Source organism: Phalacrocorax carbo, chromosome 8 (assembly GCF_963921805.1).
Source record: "Phalacrocorax carbo chromosome 8, bPhaCar2.1, whole genome shotgun sequence".
Classification (NCBI taxonomy): Eukaryota; Metazoa; Chordata; class Aves; order Suliformes; family Phalacrocoracidae; genus Phalacrocorax; species Phalacrocorax carbo.
In genome coordinates this window covers 15,944,326-15,964,478 of record NC_087520.1, presented here as the reverse complement: position 1 = coordinate 15,964,478, position 20,153 = coordinate 15,944,326, and the positions used below count along the sequence as shown (strand labels likewise).

At 41.2% G+C, this 20,153-nt stretch overlaps 1 protein-coding gene across 1 annotated transcript in view; it reads left to right on the top strand.

Moving 5' to 3' along the window:
* Positions 1-20,153, top strand: part of KCNIP1 (potassium voltage-gated channel interacting protein 1) — a 298,956-nt gene that overhangs the window by 271,700 nt on the left and 7,103 nt on the right. The window contains exons 2-5 of the mRNA XM_064458911.1: positions 5,484-5,608; positions 14,664-14,733; positions 17,743-17,813; positions 19,288-19,395. Of these exons, the coding sequence (XP_064314981.1) occupies positions 5,484-5,608; positions 14,664-14,733; positions 17,743-17,813; positions 19,288-19,395 (374 nt within the window). The remainder of the gene's footprint in view (positions 1-5,483; positions 5,609-14,663; positions 14,734-17,742; positions 17,814-19,287; positions 19,396-20,153) is intronic.

The window sequence follows — 20,153 nt, the reverse complement described above, 5'->3', positions numbered from 1 at the left end:
GCCTCTTGGTTAAAGTCAAAGGGGTCATCTCCAAGCAGGACCTCACAGTGGGCATCTGCTATTGACCTCCTAACCATGATGACGATGCTGATGAAGTGATACTTGGGGTGCTAAAGAAAGCTTCTGGCCCACAGAACCTGGTCCTGATGAGGGACTTAACTACCCAGACATCTGCTGGAAGAACAATACGGCAGCTCCATGTCATCCACCAAGTTCCTGGAATGGATAGAGGACTGTTTCCTGATACAAATGTTGGATGTGCCAACCAGGAAGGAGGCGCTGCTGGACTTGCTATTCACAAACCGAGAAAGCCTGCTTTGTAATATCTCGGTTAGTGATAGCCTTGGCTGCAGCGACCACAATATTGTGGAGTTCGGGATCCTGCTGAGTGTGCTGAAGGTCAGCTCTAAGACAAGGGTTCTGGATTTTAGAACAGCAAACCTCAGTTCACTCAGGGCTCAACTGGGAGGGATTCGATGGGAAGCTTCCATGGAAGACAAAGGAGCTAGTGAGTGCTGGGAGTTCTTCAAGAACTTTCTATTGGAAGCACAAAGCCAATTTATCCCCTACGAAGGAAAGGGAAATAAGTGGAGCAAGAGGCCCCCATGGCTCAGCCATGACCTCCTGGGTCTACTCAAATCCAAAAGGGAAGCATACCAGAGATGGAGAAATGGAGGATTATCTGTCGAGAGCTACAAGGGCATTGCCAGAGTGTGCAGAGATGCAGTCAGAAAAGCAAAAGCCTAATTTGAATTGAAACTGGCTGTAGACATAAAAAATAACAAGAAAGGTTTCTTCAGACATGTCAACCATAAGCAGAAAAAGAAGGAAAACATAGGCCCACTGTTAAATGGAAAAGGAGAGTCAATCACCAATGATGCTGAAAAGGCAGAGGTCCTCAACACCTTCTTCACCTCTGTCTTTACCATCACTGTCGGGTCCCAAGCTTTGGGAATGAAATTGCCGGTTGATCCAAACACTGACCCACCATCAATGACGGAAGAGTTAGTATATGAGTTACCACAGGAGCTTGACCCCTACAAATCAATGGGCCCTGATGCCATCCACCCGAGGGTGTTGAGAGAGCCGGCTGACATCATCGCAAGGCCACTCTTCATAATCTTCGAGGAGTCATGGAGAACAGGGGATGTCCCAGAGGACTGGAGGAAGGCAAACGTTACCCCTATCTACAAGAAAGGCTCGAGGGAAGATCCGGGTAACTATAGGCCCATCAGCTTTACTTCAATCCCTGGGAAAGTTATGGAACAAATCCTTCTGAGGGCCATCACAAGTCAAATGAAGCATGTAATTGGGAAAAGCCAACATGGCTTCACTAAAGGCAGATCGTGCTTGACAAATCTGGTTGCCTTCTATGACAACGTGATTTGCCTGGTTGACATGGGGCGGGCAGTGGACATCGTCTACCTAGACTTCTCCAAGGCCTTTGATACAGTTCCCACAGTCTCCTCCTGGAGAAATTAATGTGTTATGGCCTAGACAAGTGGTCTGTGCAGTGGGTGGGGAACTGGCTGACAGGCCGCACCCAAAGGGTAGTGATAAATGGCTCCTTTTCAAAGTGGCAACCTGTCACAAGTGGAGTCCCCTGGGGATCAATATTGGGCCCAATGTTATTCAACATCTTTATAAGTGATCTAGATAACGGGATCAAGTGTAGCCTGATGAAGTTTGCAGATGACACCAAACTGAGTGGGGAAGTAGACCTCCAGAAGGGAGAGCTGCTCTGCAGGAAGCTCTGGATAGGCTGGAAGAGTGGGCCAGCAAGAACCTTATGAAGTTCAGCAAGGAGAAGTGTAAGGTCATGCACCTGGGAAAACATAATCCGGGAGTGCAGCACAGACTGGGATCCACCTGGCTGGAGAGCAGCTCTGTGGAAAGGGACCTGGGGGTCCTGGTGGACAGAAAGCTCAACATGAGCGAACAGTGTGCTGCTGCAGCCAAGAAGGCCACCAGGACGCTGGGTTGCATCAAAAAGGGCATCACCAGCAGAGATAAAGAAGTCATTATCCTGCTCTACTCAGCGCTTGTCAGGCCACACCTGGAGCACTGTGTCCCGTTCCGGTCCCCGCTATACAAAAAGGGTGTGGACAGGCTGGAAGGGGTCCAGAGAAGGGCCACCAAGATGATCCAAGGACTGGGAAGCTGCCATATGAGGATAGGCTGGGAGAGCTGGGTTTGTTCAGCCTTAAGAAAAGGAGGCTTAGAGGGGATCTCATCCCCATGTACCAGTACTTAAGGGGCAGCTACAAAGAAGATGGAGACTCCCTTTTTACACAGAGTCACATGGAGTGGACAAGGGGGAATGGACACAAGTTGCTCTTGGGGAGTTTCCGATTGGACACAAGAGGGAAAGTTTTCACAGTGAGGACAGTCACCATTGGAATAATTTCCCCAGGGAAGTGATTGACTCGGCCACGTGGGACACTTTCAAGACTTGTCTGGACAGGGTGCTGGGCCATCTTTTCTAGAGTGTGCTCTTCCTAGAAAGGTTGGACTAGATGATCCCTGAGGTCCCTTCCAACCTGTGATTCTGTGAGATCCTCTTCAGAGGCAGAGGTTAATGCTGGTTCTGGAATAGAGAACAGAAGGGAAAAATAGTGTGTCCCTTAGAGAGGGAAGAATTTTTCATAATTTCTTTTCTGCAGTTTGTTATGAAGAAACAAACCACATTTCTCAGCATAAGTAGAATCAAATCTACAACAATAATCTGGATTCTTTTTAATATAAAAATATCTACCCCATGGGACCAAAGCTCATGAACTGATTGCTGGAAAAAAGTATTCCTGCAGGACAAGCTGAAAAAGATTAATTACTCTCTTTTGAAATAACGACTCATTGAGGCTAGTATTGTCAAAAGACAATATATCGTCATTAAATTACAATGTTCACTGAGTAACATTTTATTCAAGAATGTTTTGAAAAAATAATTCCAAGACCCTAATTTTAGGCCTGCTCATACGAAGGACACCTAGATAAGCCAAAGAACTAAGAGTTTTGAGCTGTAATTCTGCAGATTTTGTTTAAAGCTAGCATGGAGCTATAGAGGAACATTTCCATGAGTGAGACCTTTTTCATTAATTACTAACACAAATTCCACTAAGTGTTTTGGAAAACTGGTTGCTTAAGAAGTATATGGCAAATAAAATAGCCACAAAAAACTAGTCATATCAAAATGCTTTTGCAAGGAGCATGGCTTTTCTTAGCTGGATCTTTCCTGCCTCTGTATAAGCCATATGAGCAGCCACATTGTAGGAAAGTAAATAAAACCAAGTATGAGAGTAATCCAACAGGCTGGCTTCCCTCACTAGCCTCATCGTTTATATGAGGTTGCATAGATTATTTTTTTTCCTTCCTTTCTGTTGTATATTATAGGATATAAAGACTAGATGGCCCGTATTTTACCCTTGTATTTTACATTAACTGAAGTTCTAAATAACTTCAGAGCAACTCAATCTATAGGAAACGTCAGTGAAAAGCTGGGCATGTTTAACTGCTTACAGAGAAGAGAAAGGCTCAGAGCCTAACTTGCCTATGTACTGCACAGCACAAAATGCTTGGCTTCCTATGGAAAAATGAAATTACTGTCAAGGTCATGTGTAAACTGCTTATTGCATTGGAGAACAGCAGGGAAACACAGGGGAAGGAGTCTGGGGTTACGTGCGTTTTGTAAAGGGTTTTAGGTAACTTATGGTTAAGCAAAGGTAAACAAAATGGTATTTCTTATACAATGTATGGATTAGTGATGAGTCTCCCTAACTCAGCTCCTTTCCAAATTGATTTCCTCTCCTTTTTTCATTCATTCCTCTTCCCTCATTGTAAGGAATTCCTTCCCTACTTTTTTCCTCCCTCCACAGCTGCTTCTACATTCCTTCATTTTGTGGCATGTCTATTTCAGAGAAAATGGCTTTTCCCCCTTATTTCACATTATCAATTGTTTTTCCTGTACCAGATATCCTTTTCCGTCCATTTCTTCTAACAGGAGCTATAATTTCTAAACTCTTCATTTTCCCTTTGTGTGGAGAAGGTGTCTCCGTCAGGCTTTTTCTGGGGCCACTTGCCAGCGTTCAGTAATATCTTCTGCATCGTAAATGGTTGTGATACTCTCCTGTCTCATGCTATAATAGTCTTTTACCTTTATTTCCTTGCTGTGGAAGGGACCTTGAACCCAGTATTTAGGCATGTATTATCACTGCTTAAGCCCCACAAATGCTGACTGAAGCTCCAGACAGAGGATTAGGAGGATGGTTCACCCCAAACTCACCAATAGTTCAACCCAATTTAATAATAATAAAACAATGAACCAGTGTTAATTAACCATTATCACTCACTTACGTGTATTGTCCCGTAATAACCTTCATATATATGTACAGAATTAATTAGTTTATTAAAAGATAGCTTTATTCCGGTCTGTTCTTTCACTGAGCCAGTCTGCTCTGAATTCATGCCTTTTGTCTATTCAGAGTGACTCCATTTCCTTGCACATTTCTTGTGAAATCCTCGTCTTTCAGCAGGAATTACTACATTATATTTGTGCACAATAAACTGAAACTTTTTTATAGGGCAAAAGTTGTATGGTTTTGATAACAAAGGGAGTGTTAGTTTTTATGCAAAGCAACTTTTGGATGTAGATAGGATTTTCATGTGAGCTGAAACCTGCATCTGGTCCTTGAAGTTTAAAGAATCTCAAATTGATGTACACTAAGCATCTGTATATATTTGGACATTATCTATACTGCTGGAGAAATGGGCTTGACAGGTAAAGCACGCATCAAAAAAGAGGTGAGATTATGGTAATACAGGATGTGTTATGTCTCAAGTATTTTTCTTCCTTGCGGGAGAGTGATCTCTTGAATAAAATGCACATAAGTATTTTTCATTACTTATCTGTTTCCCCAAAAAGTCCATGTAAATGCAGGCTGGATTCATTACAGATTCAGGAACTGTGGGTATCTTTTGAATTTCTCCTACAATTAAAGTGACCTTTAGTGTCTCCATAGCAAGCTTTTTGGTTAGCACACAGAAGAGTTTCCCTCACTGTTTACCCTCAGTATAATGTCACTGTCTAATATGCTTAAGCATGTCTGCTGTCTCACTTATATTTGCACAGTTTTTTTTTAAAGCTAGTACTTTGAAAGGCCTATTCCTCCATGCTATTTCAATATTTAGGTAAGAAATATCTGGTCTTGCCTTTTGGAGCAACCTATCTGATGCCTTCCCTTCTGTTCTCCACCAGTTTTGGCTTTGTGAATGGGGAGCTAATTGGCAGCCCAGTAAGAAATGTGAGCTATTGCTTTACTCATATGGCTTTTATTTTGCTTTCAAGAGGTTGAAAACTGTTATACAGATCAGTCCTGTTGATGGTTTCTGTTTTCTGTATTGCTCTTGAAATCCAGTCTGTCCTATCCATCATGTTAATAGAGCAAAAGTAACAACCAAAATAAATATTTTCCTGTCTTCTCTTTCAGATAAAATTGAAGATGAATTAGAAATGACTACAGTGTGCCATAGACCCGAAGGACTGGAACAGCTTGAAGCGCAAACCAATTTCACTAAAAGAGAACTTCAAGTGCTTTACAGAGGATTTAAAAATGTAAGAACAATACCAAGTCTAGTATGTATGTCCCCCACCAGCCTCAACTGCTCAGCTGCATTTTGTATTATTCCCTTGCTAAACATTAGGAGTTTTGTGCTAGATCTCCCCAACCACAGCAAAAATGAGAACAATCTGTCTCTCCATCTAATATTTATGACACTGTAATCTGCCTAAAACTGGGTTTGGGTGAATATTCAGCACATAATAGTCTCATTAAATTTTTTCCCCAAATGTCAGTAAGAACATTGTAATTTTCTCAGTGCCAGTACTTCAAGATAACCTGAAAATGTTTTTATGGTTACTTATTGACTTGTTGTCAGTTCCTCATGTTCAAATACGAGTGGTACTGTTTGCTTGTGATTAGCTGCCCGGGATGTTTTTTTTTTATCCTTTCTATAGCTGGAGAAATCATCTTCTTGTAGCAGGATGTTATTAGAGCACATTAGGACTATAAGGTCCTGTGTAAATAGGGAATAAGGCTGGAGTGGCAGGAGCCAAAAAGAAATCAAAAGTAAACAGGTATCAAGACTGAGGAGAAAAGAGAGAAACTACAGGTTTAAGTGAGAGCAGGAAACATGCCAGTTGGCATGACTGCCTGAACAGAACAGCACCATGCTTGTCTATGATGTGAACCACCATTCCAGCTATACCCTTGCTGGTAGTAGGGAGTCTGTGGCTCCATGAGCCTCAGCTTCTAGGTCACCTGCTGCTGCCTCTTAGGGACTCATCATAATAAATAGAAACAGGGAATTCTGAAGCTACATGGAGCAGATGTTTTATGGGCCTTAAAGAATGAATACTCATTACATGGTTGCCTGAGGGTCTGGATTTAGTCAACCAGGTGGTTCGTGCCAGCTGATATTTTTATGATGATTAATACATCAGTATAAAGCCAGCTCAATAAACACTGTGGTTTTTAAGTTGTCTCGCAGGCCAGCTCCAGCATTTCACCTACTGTCAGAGTGAAATGCTGAAATTTCTTGGAGAAATACAGAAAGTCAACTCTATTGGGTAAAAACTTGCCAAAAGAAAGCTAAGCTACCATAAATACAGGTAGTGTTGAGGGAAATCTGCTGGACATTGTGAAGGGCCTCTCTTTTTGACAGATTTCTGAAATTTGATTGAATCACATCTTCAATGTATATTTGACTTCTCCAAGGAGTCTGGTGGTTTCATCCTTTATTTCACTGTTTACCTAAGCAGGCCAAGGCATAGCTCAGCTTTCTATATTTCTCCGTTTGATGCATGTGTTATATTTGTACAGCCTTTGCTGCACATAGGAGGTCATTTCATATGTAAGTTTTCTAACCACTGAAGGCTGATATTCTGAAACCTCTTCATTCTTTGGACAGCCAGCAAGAAATCATATAGCTTTTGAGGGAGCTTGACAAGTTATCGTACAGTATAATATGACACGACTGCCTACGGAGGGAGACTAAACTCAGAGAGTTCTTAACTGCTGTGTTTTGCTAACATCTCTGAAATGCTTTCTGTATTGCTGTGTTTGGTGGGAATCCTGCGTGGGAGAGCACTGCTCCATGCTGAGAAGAGGAGCTGGCGCTGCCAGCATCTACTATGCAAAACAGAGAGGCAGCCTTGCAGTTCTCTCAGCAGGTCTGACATTTACCTCTGCCCCTCCCAATTTTGCTATCACTTTGCAGTATGGAGGCATTATCTCCCAGGGCAAGAATAATGACAGACAAGTGCATTTAACTTGTGGCCTAAACCCTTTCCTAAGACCTCACTGAAGGTCTTGGTATTTGGGATCGCTGGCAAGATCTTGCTTTGTATAAGGTTGTTAGGACAAAGTCTGTTTTCCTCCATCTTCTCTGCACACAATGTGTGTGAAGCCTTAATATCTAAGATTTACATTGAAATGAAAGCAGCTTTAGCATTTGTAGCCTGTAAATCATGGTTTCAATGGGATAGGTAATTATGCACAGCAGGCAAACTGATTCAGCTGTTACCATATTTGCTATTGTACTGAACCGTCTGCTTTTTGGGATGATGTTACAGTGCCATCTGGAGATTCAAAATCCCTGTGGGAATGCAGTAATTTTCCTCTCTCTGGCTTGTATTTACTGCTTGCTCTGAGTGATTACACAGGTCCTGTTTAATCATGAGGCAACACCTGGATTATCACAGGGCCATTTACAGGCACTTGTAATGGACATGGAGAGAAGAGGCCCTGCTCAGCCTGGATGCAGGCACAGGAGCTGAAGGCTGGATGTTCATGAACATGGATGGTGTTTGGCCAAAGGCAGTTCAATGCAGTCTGGGGTAGCCTCCAGACTAGCACCCTGGCTGACCAGGGTCCTAATTCTCAGTACTTTTATTCCTGCTTTTTCTTAATCTCTGAAATCTGTTTCCCCAATTGCTCCAAACCTTCCCAGTATCTTCCCAGTGTGATACTGGTCAGGTGTGGTGTTTCTGCACCAGACTGGTGGAGGCTTCCACCAAATTCAGACTGACCCTTTACCACTCCAGAGAAGCAGAGCACGCTAACCAGGCCAGTGTCCTTGCTGCCTGGCCAAATATCCTCTCTCTTTGCATTCCGCTTTCTTTTCAAGTTGTGGAAGGGTCCTGCTGTCCAACATCTCTTGATGCTAGGACCAAAAGTCCGCTTTTATCTTAGCAGTTATCTCTGTCCCGAAGGTGCATTCTGTGTTTTGTGGAATAGTCTATTCTGCACCTTGGAGTTGGCTGCTGTCAGGCTTGAGCCAGATTAATACAAGGCATTTGGCCTGATTGCTTTGGCTGCGGTTCTGCAAAAGCAAGGTAACAGAGATGTCAAAAACCAGCATAACCTCTGATTGATCTTGCCTTAGTTTAGCTTTACAAAAATAAAATGTGATACTTTCTGTCTATAATACATCAGTGGAGAGAATTGTTTGAGCTGAAATGCAGTAATGGCACAGCAACAAACTGGCCATCAATAGGCATAAGGTGGAATTGGAAAAGTTTCTACTCCTCAGAGGAGAAAAATTTGGGGAACGGTTATAGAATGGGAGGGAGGAGAATAAGAAGCTGTTTTTAAGATTAAAATTGATAAATTGATGACTAGTAAACTGACCAACTACAGAGGTTTGAGCTCAGTAACTCAATACCTCCCATTCAGACTATGTTTCTAATGACTTACATACTTTGGAATTTAGTGCATTGATTTAAAAGCATTGGGACCTTTATGGGATTTTTTCCTCAGTTCAGGGGGGTTCTGTGCTGTCAGGGGAAATGATTGTTAGCTGCAAGGGATAATTTTCTGATAATAAATCAGAAAACAGACAACCCAAATAAGTGAGGACCTGTTGGAGACACTCATACCTTTCTTTAGTGTGCATATTTTAGCAAATCTGTAATGGAGAGTGGTATAAGATGTAATCATCTGTAACACGTCAGGTTTTTGGAGACAAAAGCAAGCAGTAAGAGCAAGGTAGAAATGTTCTGATACTTTAATAATCCCCAAAATAGCTCCAAACTGGAAGAACAAAATAAAAGCAACAAAATTCGTGGGATGTGTGAACACTTAAAGACACAAGTTTGGATTGTGGAATCTGAAGGACAATATGTTTGAGACTGTCTGTGGTCGGCTAACTTAATACCTCTGGTTTAGCAAAACATGACCCCTCAAGTACTCTTTTTCATGTTCTGGCCAAGTTACCTGAGAACAGTCTGATGGGCAGGTTATGTTTAGCCCCATTTCAGTTCTGCTGCTGATCCCTTCTTGTCCACATTGCACATCTTTGAAAGCAATCAATGAAGTTAATTTCTGATTCCAGCAGAAGAAAGCACAGCAAATGCAACCTTTGTTTTATTTTCTTTTTTATTGTTGTTGTTTGGGTTCTTTTCTCTTTTTTTAACATGGGTTCAGCTCCTTTGTGGTTTAGTATCTTAAAAGAAGTCTGAGAGGGTGGATTCATGCACGTGACTTATGCTGTCAATGCCAGTGCTCGACAGCTAGCTTTTTGAAAATGAGGGGTTGTTTCTGTGCTTGACAACAATACAAAAAAAATCTTCACTGTTCTTGTTGGACATTTTAAAAGAATTCATGGGTTAAAGAAATGAGAGGGGTTTACCTGAAATCTATCCCCCTGCCTTATGAATGTTATGGTGAAGGACTGTGTTTTTTCATACTGCTGAGAAATTTTTCTTGAATAAGTAAACCTTTGTCTTCAGTGGAATTTAAACTGATACTAAGCTTACCTGCTCCTTGTCACAAGAGAGATTTCTTTTGAGTCAGCTGTACTAAGTTATACTGTAGTACTAATGAGGCCTCCTGAGCATTATTTGACTCATATAAAAACAAAATTGTGATCAATTAAGTGCAAATGAATTGCTACTAGCATATGTGTCTGAAAGCAATACAGTTACAGAGAGCTAAACAGGCTGATCAATGTCAGCACTGCCTCTCCCCAGCACTCCTGGAGGTTTGATGCAAGCTTTCATTTGGCTTCCAGATGGAGTATCAGAAGCAATAAGGATCATGTGGAATTTCAGAAAATTTAATCAGGCACAATGGCCAAAACTGCTTCAGGAGACTTTGCCTCTGCAAGGAGAGTGCCTGCAGCAGCTGCCTCTCCTCTGTGCTTGCCCTTCACAGACTTAAACTTCATTCTCAGGTTTGCTAGTGGTGGGCTGGGGCTTTTAGTAAACAAGGGCTATTAATACAGCATTGTGGAAGGTATAGTGAAAATAATGATCAGTCCCTACATTTCTAAACTATATTTAAGCATGGGAAGTGATGGTTCTTAGTGAAGATAATAGCTGTATTTATCAAGATGAGAGAAAGAAACACATCTTCACTTAGTGTGCTTGGCCAGTAGCACTATGCTGGAAAGGATGGTTAGGTGCTGTGCTAGTCTGGGTTTTAAAAAGAATGACAACTTGGTCAAATACTCTGAAGTTCTGCAAAGGCCCAGTGTGGGTCTTGGAGCAGTGGCACTCCAGTGAAATTTCTACCCAAGAATGGCTGTTGGTAGGGTACTTGGTCTGATCTATGATTAATAGATAAATAAATAACAGATTATTTATTTAATATACATTAAATTACAGGTTTAGGAAACATGAATGTAGGGGAATAGACAGGGATCGGCGACCGGAAGATCATGGGATGTGACGGAAAGATAGACTCCTCCCCATAGGAGTGGCAGGAACAGGAAGCGCAAGAGCTACATAAGCGTGTGACGCAGCTAAATAAACGGACATTTTGTATCCATCATATTGATGTCTGTGCATCACTGTCCCCAGGGTGGGTAGAGCCCTGTGTCCCGGAGATATGTGGCCCAAGATAAGTTCTCCTGTAGAAGCGTACAGCTACACATGAACTTTGGGAGAACAGTTTTATAGTAGCTATTACCTTCTATTAATTATTCTTCTTTTAATGATTTCTAGCTTATTAGAAGGGGTACAAATAGATGAAAGAGTAACCACTTTTCTCATGACAAAGAAACAAGGCAATGTCTATTTTATTAGGAGCTTTGGATGGTTTTGAGGATACTCTTCTAACTAGGAATGTTGCCTTACAGAATTAGAAAGCTTTGTTAGTTTTATCTGTAAATGAAAAGCCAATGTCTGGTCCTGCAGCCACTGGCTTTAGATAGTCCAGTTGGTCTTTTCATCCCCTTGCTGGGGAACAAGCCTTGAACACTGACGTTGGAGAAGGAGTGGCCCCAGTGAGGTCAAGACCACAGTGCCAGGTTTGGGTTTTATTTGGGACACTTAAAAATAACCAGTGGAAGGACAGTTCCACTGTCCACTGTTACTTTATGAAGACATAAAGTAAAAGATAATTTTAGGGTTTTTTTCAAGCAACAAATTATCCTTTATTTAGCTCAAATCTATCCCAAATTGCTATTTGAGTAGAAGACCATCGGTGGATAGAACACACCAGGATTTCTTCTGCATTGGAGGAAGGAACTCAGATCTAATCACCCTAATTTCAATAGCAAATGGGTATGTGATTAAGGAGCTGCCTCTGATGTCACTTGAAGTACCCCTCCTTGCTCTCCTTCTGTGACTTGCACAGGATAAAGTGATTTCTCTTGTTTGTTCTCTCCTTTTCCGTGGTTAGTGAATGTACATCAGCAGCAGGTGATGCTGGCAGATCAGAGGCTTGAAAAAAAATGCCTTTTTTCCTTTATAGGCTTTTCATGGTGGAAGAATTTCTTGTCAAAGTCCTTTTTGTTCTTAAAAGGTATCTAAAGAATTCATCAATAAATAAGTCATAGACCTGAACCTTCCTCCAGCTTTTTGTGTCACCAATTCAAAGGGATTTTTTGTAGACTTCCTAAGATTACTCATCTCAAAATCAACAACCTGTAATGCTATCAGAATAAGCATTTGCCTGTCTTGGATCTGCAGAGTGGGGTGTAACAGACAGTAAGTGTATGCATTTATGGCAGCTGAAGGCTGTCGGTAATGAGTAACTATAGAAGTGCTGGCTTCTGCCCTTCTTTGCAAACCTGCCTAGGGCCATGACACGCACTCCCAAGCCTGCTATTTAATCAGGTCCAGGCCAACCACAGAATTATAGGGAGATTGGGGGCTGGGGAGGGGCGTTCCACCCCAACAGCATCTTGTGATGTAGCAGGCATATTCCAGCTAGCGTAACATGGCAGTAGTGTGTTTGGATGTAAAGGCTGTGCAGCTCCATGCTCTTTCAAACTCATCTCTGTTCATCCCTAAGCTTGCTTGTGCTACCACCACATCTCAGTCTGCACAGAGGCATGAGCCTACTAGGTGAGTTAGTGCAGAAGAATGAACTCTTAAATGAATTTCCATTACTTTAGAAGGAGGAAAATATGATATGGTGCCTGAAGACTAGCCATGATTAGACTTAGCGTTATTGAAAAGATCTGAAAAACAGTTTGCATCCCATTTCTCCGATAATTCTGATTAGGATTTATTAGGAAAAGAACAAAGAAACAGGGACGGAACACCATTATTCTGCAGGACAAATGAACAGTGTACCGGCATCTTGAACATGGCTTCCAGTCCTGGGCTGCCGTCTCAAAAAGGGTACGGTGGAAATAGAAAGATGCAGAGACAGGATAGTCAAAGGATGCTTGATGCCTTTCATGCTTCTTAGGGTCGGATGCCTGGAGAAGAGATAATGAAGAGAAGAACTACAAAATCACAAGTGGCAGGTAGAAAAAAAATGTTGGGATCAACTGTTTGCTGTCTCTATCTCTACACAGGAATTCAGGGCTATCAGGCAAGATAGTAGGAGTCAGGTCCCAAAAATTGAAAGTTGGTAATTCCTTGTGCAAAGGGTTATAGATCTGTGAAACTCCTTGCTGAAGGATCTGTATTAAAATGGGACAGCAATCATAGTGCAACACAGAAAGAGCAAAACAGTTACTACCAGTAACTGATGAACTTTCTTGATCCCATATCTGGCCTTCAACTTAATCATAAGCATCCAACTAAGATACATGCACAGGTTTCACAAGAGATTCTGAGTTAACCTACTCAAATAATCCATCTCCAGCATGTTCTGCCAGGAGTGGCAGTGCTCATGCTGCCTCTTCCCTCCATGTGACGCACTGCCTCAACTGGGACTGAGGAATTTAAATTGCTGTGAATGGGGTCAAATGACTGCAGTGGGGGAGAGACTGGCAGTGTCTCTGCCAGCTGGTATTTCCAAATGTGGGAGAAAGCTAACTTCTCTGTATCTATAATCCTGTGCTCTGTGAAAAGGGATCAGTGTCATGGTAATTTAATTGTTTTGCTCTGGTTTAGTTTTCAAAATTGGTTGATAGGCAAATCTGTGAGGAAGAGTGTCATCAACTGGGAAATATTCTATATAAGTGAAAACTTCACATAGTCAGATAGCAGTGCCTGAGGTTCTCTGTGATACATGGATGCGTATTATGACAGCACTGAGCTGTTGGAGGGGGTGGTAAAGCACCATAGTTTTAAGCTAAATTTGCTCTTGAATTTTATTGAATTGTCCAAGTAATTTAAGTTTAAAAAAAGAATCGAGAGTAAGCAACAGGATTCACAATGTGGAGACAGTTCTTGTGCTGTTTTTCACCTGTCTGTTCCATTGCCTGTGGTCCCACATCCTGATGGGTAAGAACTGAGGATCTTGGCTCAGATCACTTACAGGATAAAGCTCCTGGGGGCCCAGCTCCTCATAGCTGCCATATCTTCCTCTTCACGGGTGCTGTCCAGACTCTGCAAACGTGCCCAGTGAGTACCTCCTACCCCAAACTACCATAACGGATTGGATTTTGCTTGGCTGTAGCAGAGCAAGTGTGAGCCCTCCAGGCAGGGATCCCCTTTTCCCTTCCTGAATGCCACCCCACAGTGTTAGTTAGTAGGTCAGAAAGTTTGGGGCAGAAAATCTGCCACCGTCTTCCTAAGTATTAGCACTATTGAAAGCAGCCAAAAGTGAAATGAAATGCCTTACATTCTAGCACCAGAGCTTAAAAATAAAATAACCCCACTGGTTGCCAGGTTAGAAAACTTGCATGGGCACAGTCTAGCTTCTCAGAAGTTTACAGAAGGCTGAGCAGATGAAAACATTAAACATTATCTAACCTTTTTCAGCCTAATACTAATGCTTGTTTGTAAGGACTTATAAGTATAGTATGTACTGCTAGCCTCCATGGAGCTGGTATAAGGTATTTGGCTACAGTCTTCTGCTGAGGATTAATGAATTCATATACTTGGCGGCATCGGACAGGGAAGTGTTAGCTGGCAGTAGTGTTATTTGCAATTATTAGATGAAAGCTTCATATGACAGAAAGCATGAGCTGCCTTTCTAGGTCATCCTATAAAACAGTAATTAAACAGTGCTGAAAACACTGTTAAAAATTTTAATAATGGTGAACCAAGTCCATGAGACGCTTAAGATGAAATTGCAGTCTGAATTATTTTAATTTCTTCAGCTGTACATTTTGTGAATCCAGAGTACTGTAAGAACAAGAATGTGATTTGTTTAATTGCTCTCTTCAGGCTTGTAGAGTTTTGCAAATGAACCTTTAAAGACCTGGTATTTTCCTTGACTCTTTTTTTCGTTGTTGTTGTTGTTGTTGTTGTTTTCCAACAGGAATGTCCTAGTGGGGTTGTTAATGAAGAGACTTTCAAACAGATCTATGCACAGTTTTTTCCTCATGGAGGTAAGCAGAGTACTTTGTCGGGTTTACTGAAGCATGCCTTAACATTCATTACTGCCAGCTGGTTGCAAAACTACTTCAGATAATCTGTGCAAGAAATGTGAATTGAGGTTAAGCTTTGCAGGATCTTAAACAGAAACACAAACATCATGGTAAAAAAAAATCAAGTTAGGCCCTTTGAAGAGTTATTTCACAAGAATATAGACAAACCCACATTAAAGATTGCCCCTAGCTGCCAGCTCTTCATTCTCCAACTCCAAAACAGAAACTGAGGATTGATGCTGTTTTTTGTACTGGCTTTCTGGATGGCAGAAAGCTAAATCACTTCTCCTCAGTGTGTCTTCATTTCCCTGCTGCTGGACTGCTGTCCATGTAGTATCTAGCACAGAAGAGTCCCAGACCTCATTTTGGCCTGAAAATTAATCAAAACCTCCCTAAAATTCTTAAAGCAGTTTTTAGTTGATGTCTGAGCTCCTAGCTACCTGAAATTATAATTTTTGGTGTTTGTATAACAAAGGTAGTGTCATATCATGTATTGGAATATTAAAGCGTTGTATTAGCCTCTCAAAAAATGTATGTTCTTGCCTTTTAAATATATTGAGAATCTGTATGTTCTTCTAACTGGATATGTTCTGTGGGGATACTGTTCTCAAACTGAAAGAAATGAGTCATGGGTTTAAGTGGCTTTTTAGTAAAACATTCAGTATTTGAGGCTTTCCAAATATGTCCTGCTCCGTAGTAGCTGCAGAAGACACTCATTGTGAATGATGACTGAAGTTTCTGCATGTATGTGTGCATGTGCATTTACTTTAAGAGGGTTATTAACAAGAGGTTTTTCAACTAAATGTGAAAATAAAACACATTATGCTAATGTTTTACAATGCATGCGACCTCAAAGATTTAGACCTATAAAAAGTTTACATTCAATTGCAGTATGGACTTGATCATTTCCTACTGTGGTTGCCTTTCATTTTGTTATAAAAAGTAATCAAGTAAACAGCCTATTTATTTTTTTAACAAGTATGCAAAAATTTAAGTATTTATTATCTTAATGTATTTCTGGATGTGTTTTGTGTTTTCAACCTACGTTCCAGAAAGTCCAAGAAACTCCAGTTACCCCAAGTAACTGCAGTAACTCCTTTAAGTGACACACCTTGAGTGACTCTTTCCTTCCCATGTGTGAAAAACAATCAGGCACAGAAGCTTCATCATTTCATGGATAGATAACTTCTTTCCTCTCTACTGAGGTTGACAAAGACTTGCCTTTTCTTTTTTTCCTGTGTCCCAGTCCCTTGAAATGTGATTCTCTCTTGGTTAATGACAATGGTAGTGCAACCAAGCTTAATAGTAACTCAGCTTAACAGCAGATATTATTTCATATTTTACACAGTTTTCTTTCACTTGGTTTCTAAACAGTGTGTATAACCTTAGTCATCGATTTTGAGATCTCAGAGACTTTTTCATTTTTATACTCTCTGTACAGATTAACTTGCACATCCCAGAGGTAGTAAAGTAACTCTGAATTATAAAAACTTTGTACAGTGTCATCCCAGGCTTGTGATATTTTTGTTACATAGGGCTCCTATCCTTGACAGGTTTTTGTTTTTGCTAATCTGTCATCAAATGATCCTAATGATCTACTATTTCTTAATGTACATCATACCTTATTGAAATAAGATCTCTAGTTTAGTATTTTTAGTTCATTGTTTAGTTTAGCCTAATTAGTTTTTAGTAGGACTGTCCCATAAGTAAGTCTATGGCTTTCTTCTGGAGCTATTTTTGGAACAGGCTGCCCAGAGAGGTGGTGGAGTCACCATCCCTAGAGGTGGTCAAAAAACATGTAGACGTGGCACTTCAGAGCATGATTTAGGAGACGTGCTAGTGTTGGCTTGACAGTTGGACTTGATGATCCTGGAGGTCTTTTCCAACCTTAATGATTCTATGATTCTATGATTCCATTTCAGAATCCTTCTCTTAAAAATGTAGTAGAAATTCTTATTTTTTCCTATTGCCCAGTGTATTCTATCCTTATGGATGACAGTAACTTAACTATTTTATTTTTCTGCACATTGTTACACTTTCCTGGATTTGGAACATGTGAAAATATGTAATCATTTCATAGAGATCAGAGTAGAGATGCTGGGTCATTCCACCTGACTGCCTGCATAGCACAGGGCACCGGGCTTCACCTGAATACCCATATATCGAGTATGAAGACTCAGGCTTGACTAATGCTGTGTGCTAGAGGCAAAGAATAGAAGAGACAAAAAAGTGCATGGCTGCTAGAATAGCAACGAAATAATTAAGGGAATTTAATATCAGTTCCTTCCATCTTGAAAAGCTGGGCTGTAGTAATACAGAAAGGCATGTGAATTGCCTCCAGAGTGACGAACAGGCCAGTGACGGTCATTGGGTCATACACCTATTTGATTATTTTTCTCCATACCATTACTTTTTTTCCCAGTTAACAGCCATCCTTCACGTGGCTATAGAAACTGTTCTTCCCAATAGGAAAGCTTTTCTAAAACCAGCAATTTAAGATTCAAAAGGATGAAAATATGCCTCAAATGAGATTGTTCTTTAAGTCATGGACAAACACAGGTTACTGGAGCTAGACCCTTCTGAAGTTGGACAGTCCCTGGTGATCTCTGCTGTATCTCACACAAAGCAGAAGGTAGAGGAAGGAAGCACACATGCTGCAAACACTGTTTGGTACATTTGTTGCATTTCCCACCGGAGTTAGTACTCCATTTGCTCCAGAGACCCTCCTGGGAGGGTTTTTTTTTCTCTTCCTTTCAGGGGCAGCCCCATAATCCAGATAATTTCTACTGTAATAAAAACTTTTACAAAGCTGTTTTAAGGGCGGGTGTGGGGAATATGCAAGTCCATGTTACTATTTACTAGGTCATAGAATATGGAGGAATATAAGGAAAATAAAGGTCATTAATGTTGTTTGGAGCCATTACTGTATAATGAACTGTTGTACCAATCAGTGCCCTTTGTGTTTTTCAGATGCTAGTATGTATGCACATTATCTCTTTAATGCATTTGACACTGCACAAAATGGCTCCGTGAAGTTTGAGGTAATTGTTTTGTTCCTCCTTAGATGTCTCTTTCTCAGTTTTGTGTTTTTAAGCTTCTCCATCCATTCTTCATTGTAAACTAGTAGGACTTGTTGGATTATGGCTAGAGTTTTCAGTCTAAAATCAGTTGATATTTTAAAATCTGCTTCACTTTAGCTTATGAAGATGAAGTTGCATGTTTTCTTTCACTAAGGAAACATACAGATCATATTATTCAGCACCAGGGGGAGAAAGTGCAGAGATTTATGTAGCAGAAAGGAGAGGTCGAGGACATTCCCATCCTGTGATTTGCACAGATAATTTGGATGTCAAAGAAAAGCCAGTACATTGTATATCTTCTTCAGTGATCATGCATTGCAGGGTTACATTTGTATGTTCCTGGAATATGGAGGATTTTTAGCTTGTTTGATATATTGAACAAGCATCTCAGGTACTTAGTTCCTAGGGAAGCCAAATCCACCTTTTAACTAAAAGGCTTGTTGCTGTGGCTACAAATAGCCATCCTTCAAGCCCACGCACATAGTTGGAGTGCAGCAAAGGGATTTGTTAACTCATACACCTGTAAAGGATAAACTTCATCGTTCTGACGACAGTTTACTGTGATCATAAAACTAGACATCATAGGCAGTCTTGCCTTTGTCATCAAATGGCTAAGAACTCCAATAATTTCCAGGTAAGACTGAGAAATCAGTTAATTTATCAAATGTAAAATGGGAAAGTTACAATATGTATATGTGTGTGTCTGTAGAGATGGCTGCAGTGGGACTTTTGCATATGGCAGCTACTCAGTAGTTAGAGACTTCCAGAAACCTAAACAGACTTAGACGCAGCAAAAAAGCTGAGCTTTCCTTCCTGGCAAAGCTGTCTCTCTAGTGGTTGTCAAACACAAGTGTTTTGTCCCCCTTTTTTTTTATTGTTCAGCAAATTAAAATTCCTCTGAGCCTTGGGAAAAAGGGACAATGGTTTCTAAGAGGTGATGCACTGCCCCATGCAGAGCTAATGGAGATAACATAGGAAGAATAAATACATTAAACGAGGTATCAGGAATCATATAGCTCTGTTAGCCTGAAGCTCTGCCTGTACTAATAAATCCCTGTAGCAATGCTGCCTACAATGCCTGAGCCACCATGCAGTATAAACAATAAATCAAAGGTATTAGAAGCAATAACTTTACTGTAAACAAAAACTACAATTAAAATGCTGTGTTCCAGTCTGAGTAATTAGTGGTGGGAATCGTGTCTGGTCAAGTCTGACAGATTTTGCCAGAGAACAAAACCTGAGGCTCCCTGTGTTAAAGGAGTTTGGGATCTTTCTGTCTCTCTCAAGGTGGACACAGAGAAAATGCTGGATTTTCTTCCTCCTTCACTAGCACTCTGGGTCTGGGGTTAAGAAAGCATCAGCTTCCATTCCTGCAGAAGGTGACTTAGAAGAGGATGTTATGCAAATTCACATTTCTCTCTCTGCCTTGAACCAGGATTTTGTGATGGCATTGTCCATTCTGTTGCGGGGAACTGTTCATGAAAAGCTAAGATGGACGTTTAATCTGTATGACATAAATAAGGATGGCTATATAAACAAGGAGGTAAGGCTGTTTCCCACAGATGTGGTTGATTTCTGAAGACAGCTGTCTGGTTTCTGATGCCGAACACAATTAATTTTGCGTGCAGCCAATTAAATGCAAATCAGACTGCACTTGAGCATTTATCTGTGTCGAAAGTGCACAGTGATCTTATATTGCATGATTTTGTAGATGTATTTCCCTATATTAAGTGCTTATAATGGATTGCTTTAGCCAGGAGCAAAATCCTAGTTACAGCTGTGAACAACAACCTTTGCGAAGGGGAGAGTGACAGTGACAATAGCTACTCGGTGGCTGAGGCACAAGGGGTTTCTGGCTGCTCTGGGGAGGTATGGCGTGGGCTCACCCAAAGAACTACAAGCCCCCAACACCACTCCCAAATCCTGCATTATTATCTGGTTTTATCTTCCTATCTGGTATTGCTTGTTCCCTTTGTGGGAAGCCTTGGTTTTGAGCACGGCAACCAGAATATTTTGCAAATACATCTCGGTCTATCTTTTAAAAATTATTGTGCATACCTGAGGGCTTGTGCTTACTGCTACTGGTCATGGAGTTGTGTGGCAGTTTGTGCAAGGTGTGGAGAAGAGCTGGCCCCTGGCCCAGGAGGAGGCTGTGGGACAAGGTTGGCGCCACAGTGCTCAGGCCGAGCATACCGCTTGCAGCCCAGCACCGTCCCCAGCAGCTGCTGTGTCAGAGCACACGTCCTGCAGTGCCGCCTGGCCAGAGGAGCGAAGTGAGCACTGCAGGCACCTCTAACACGG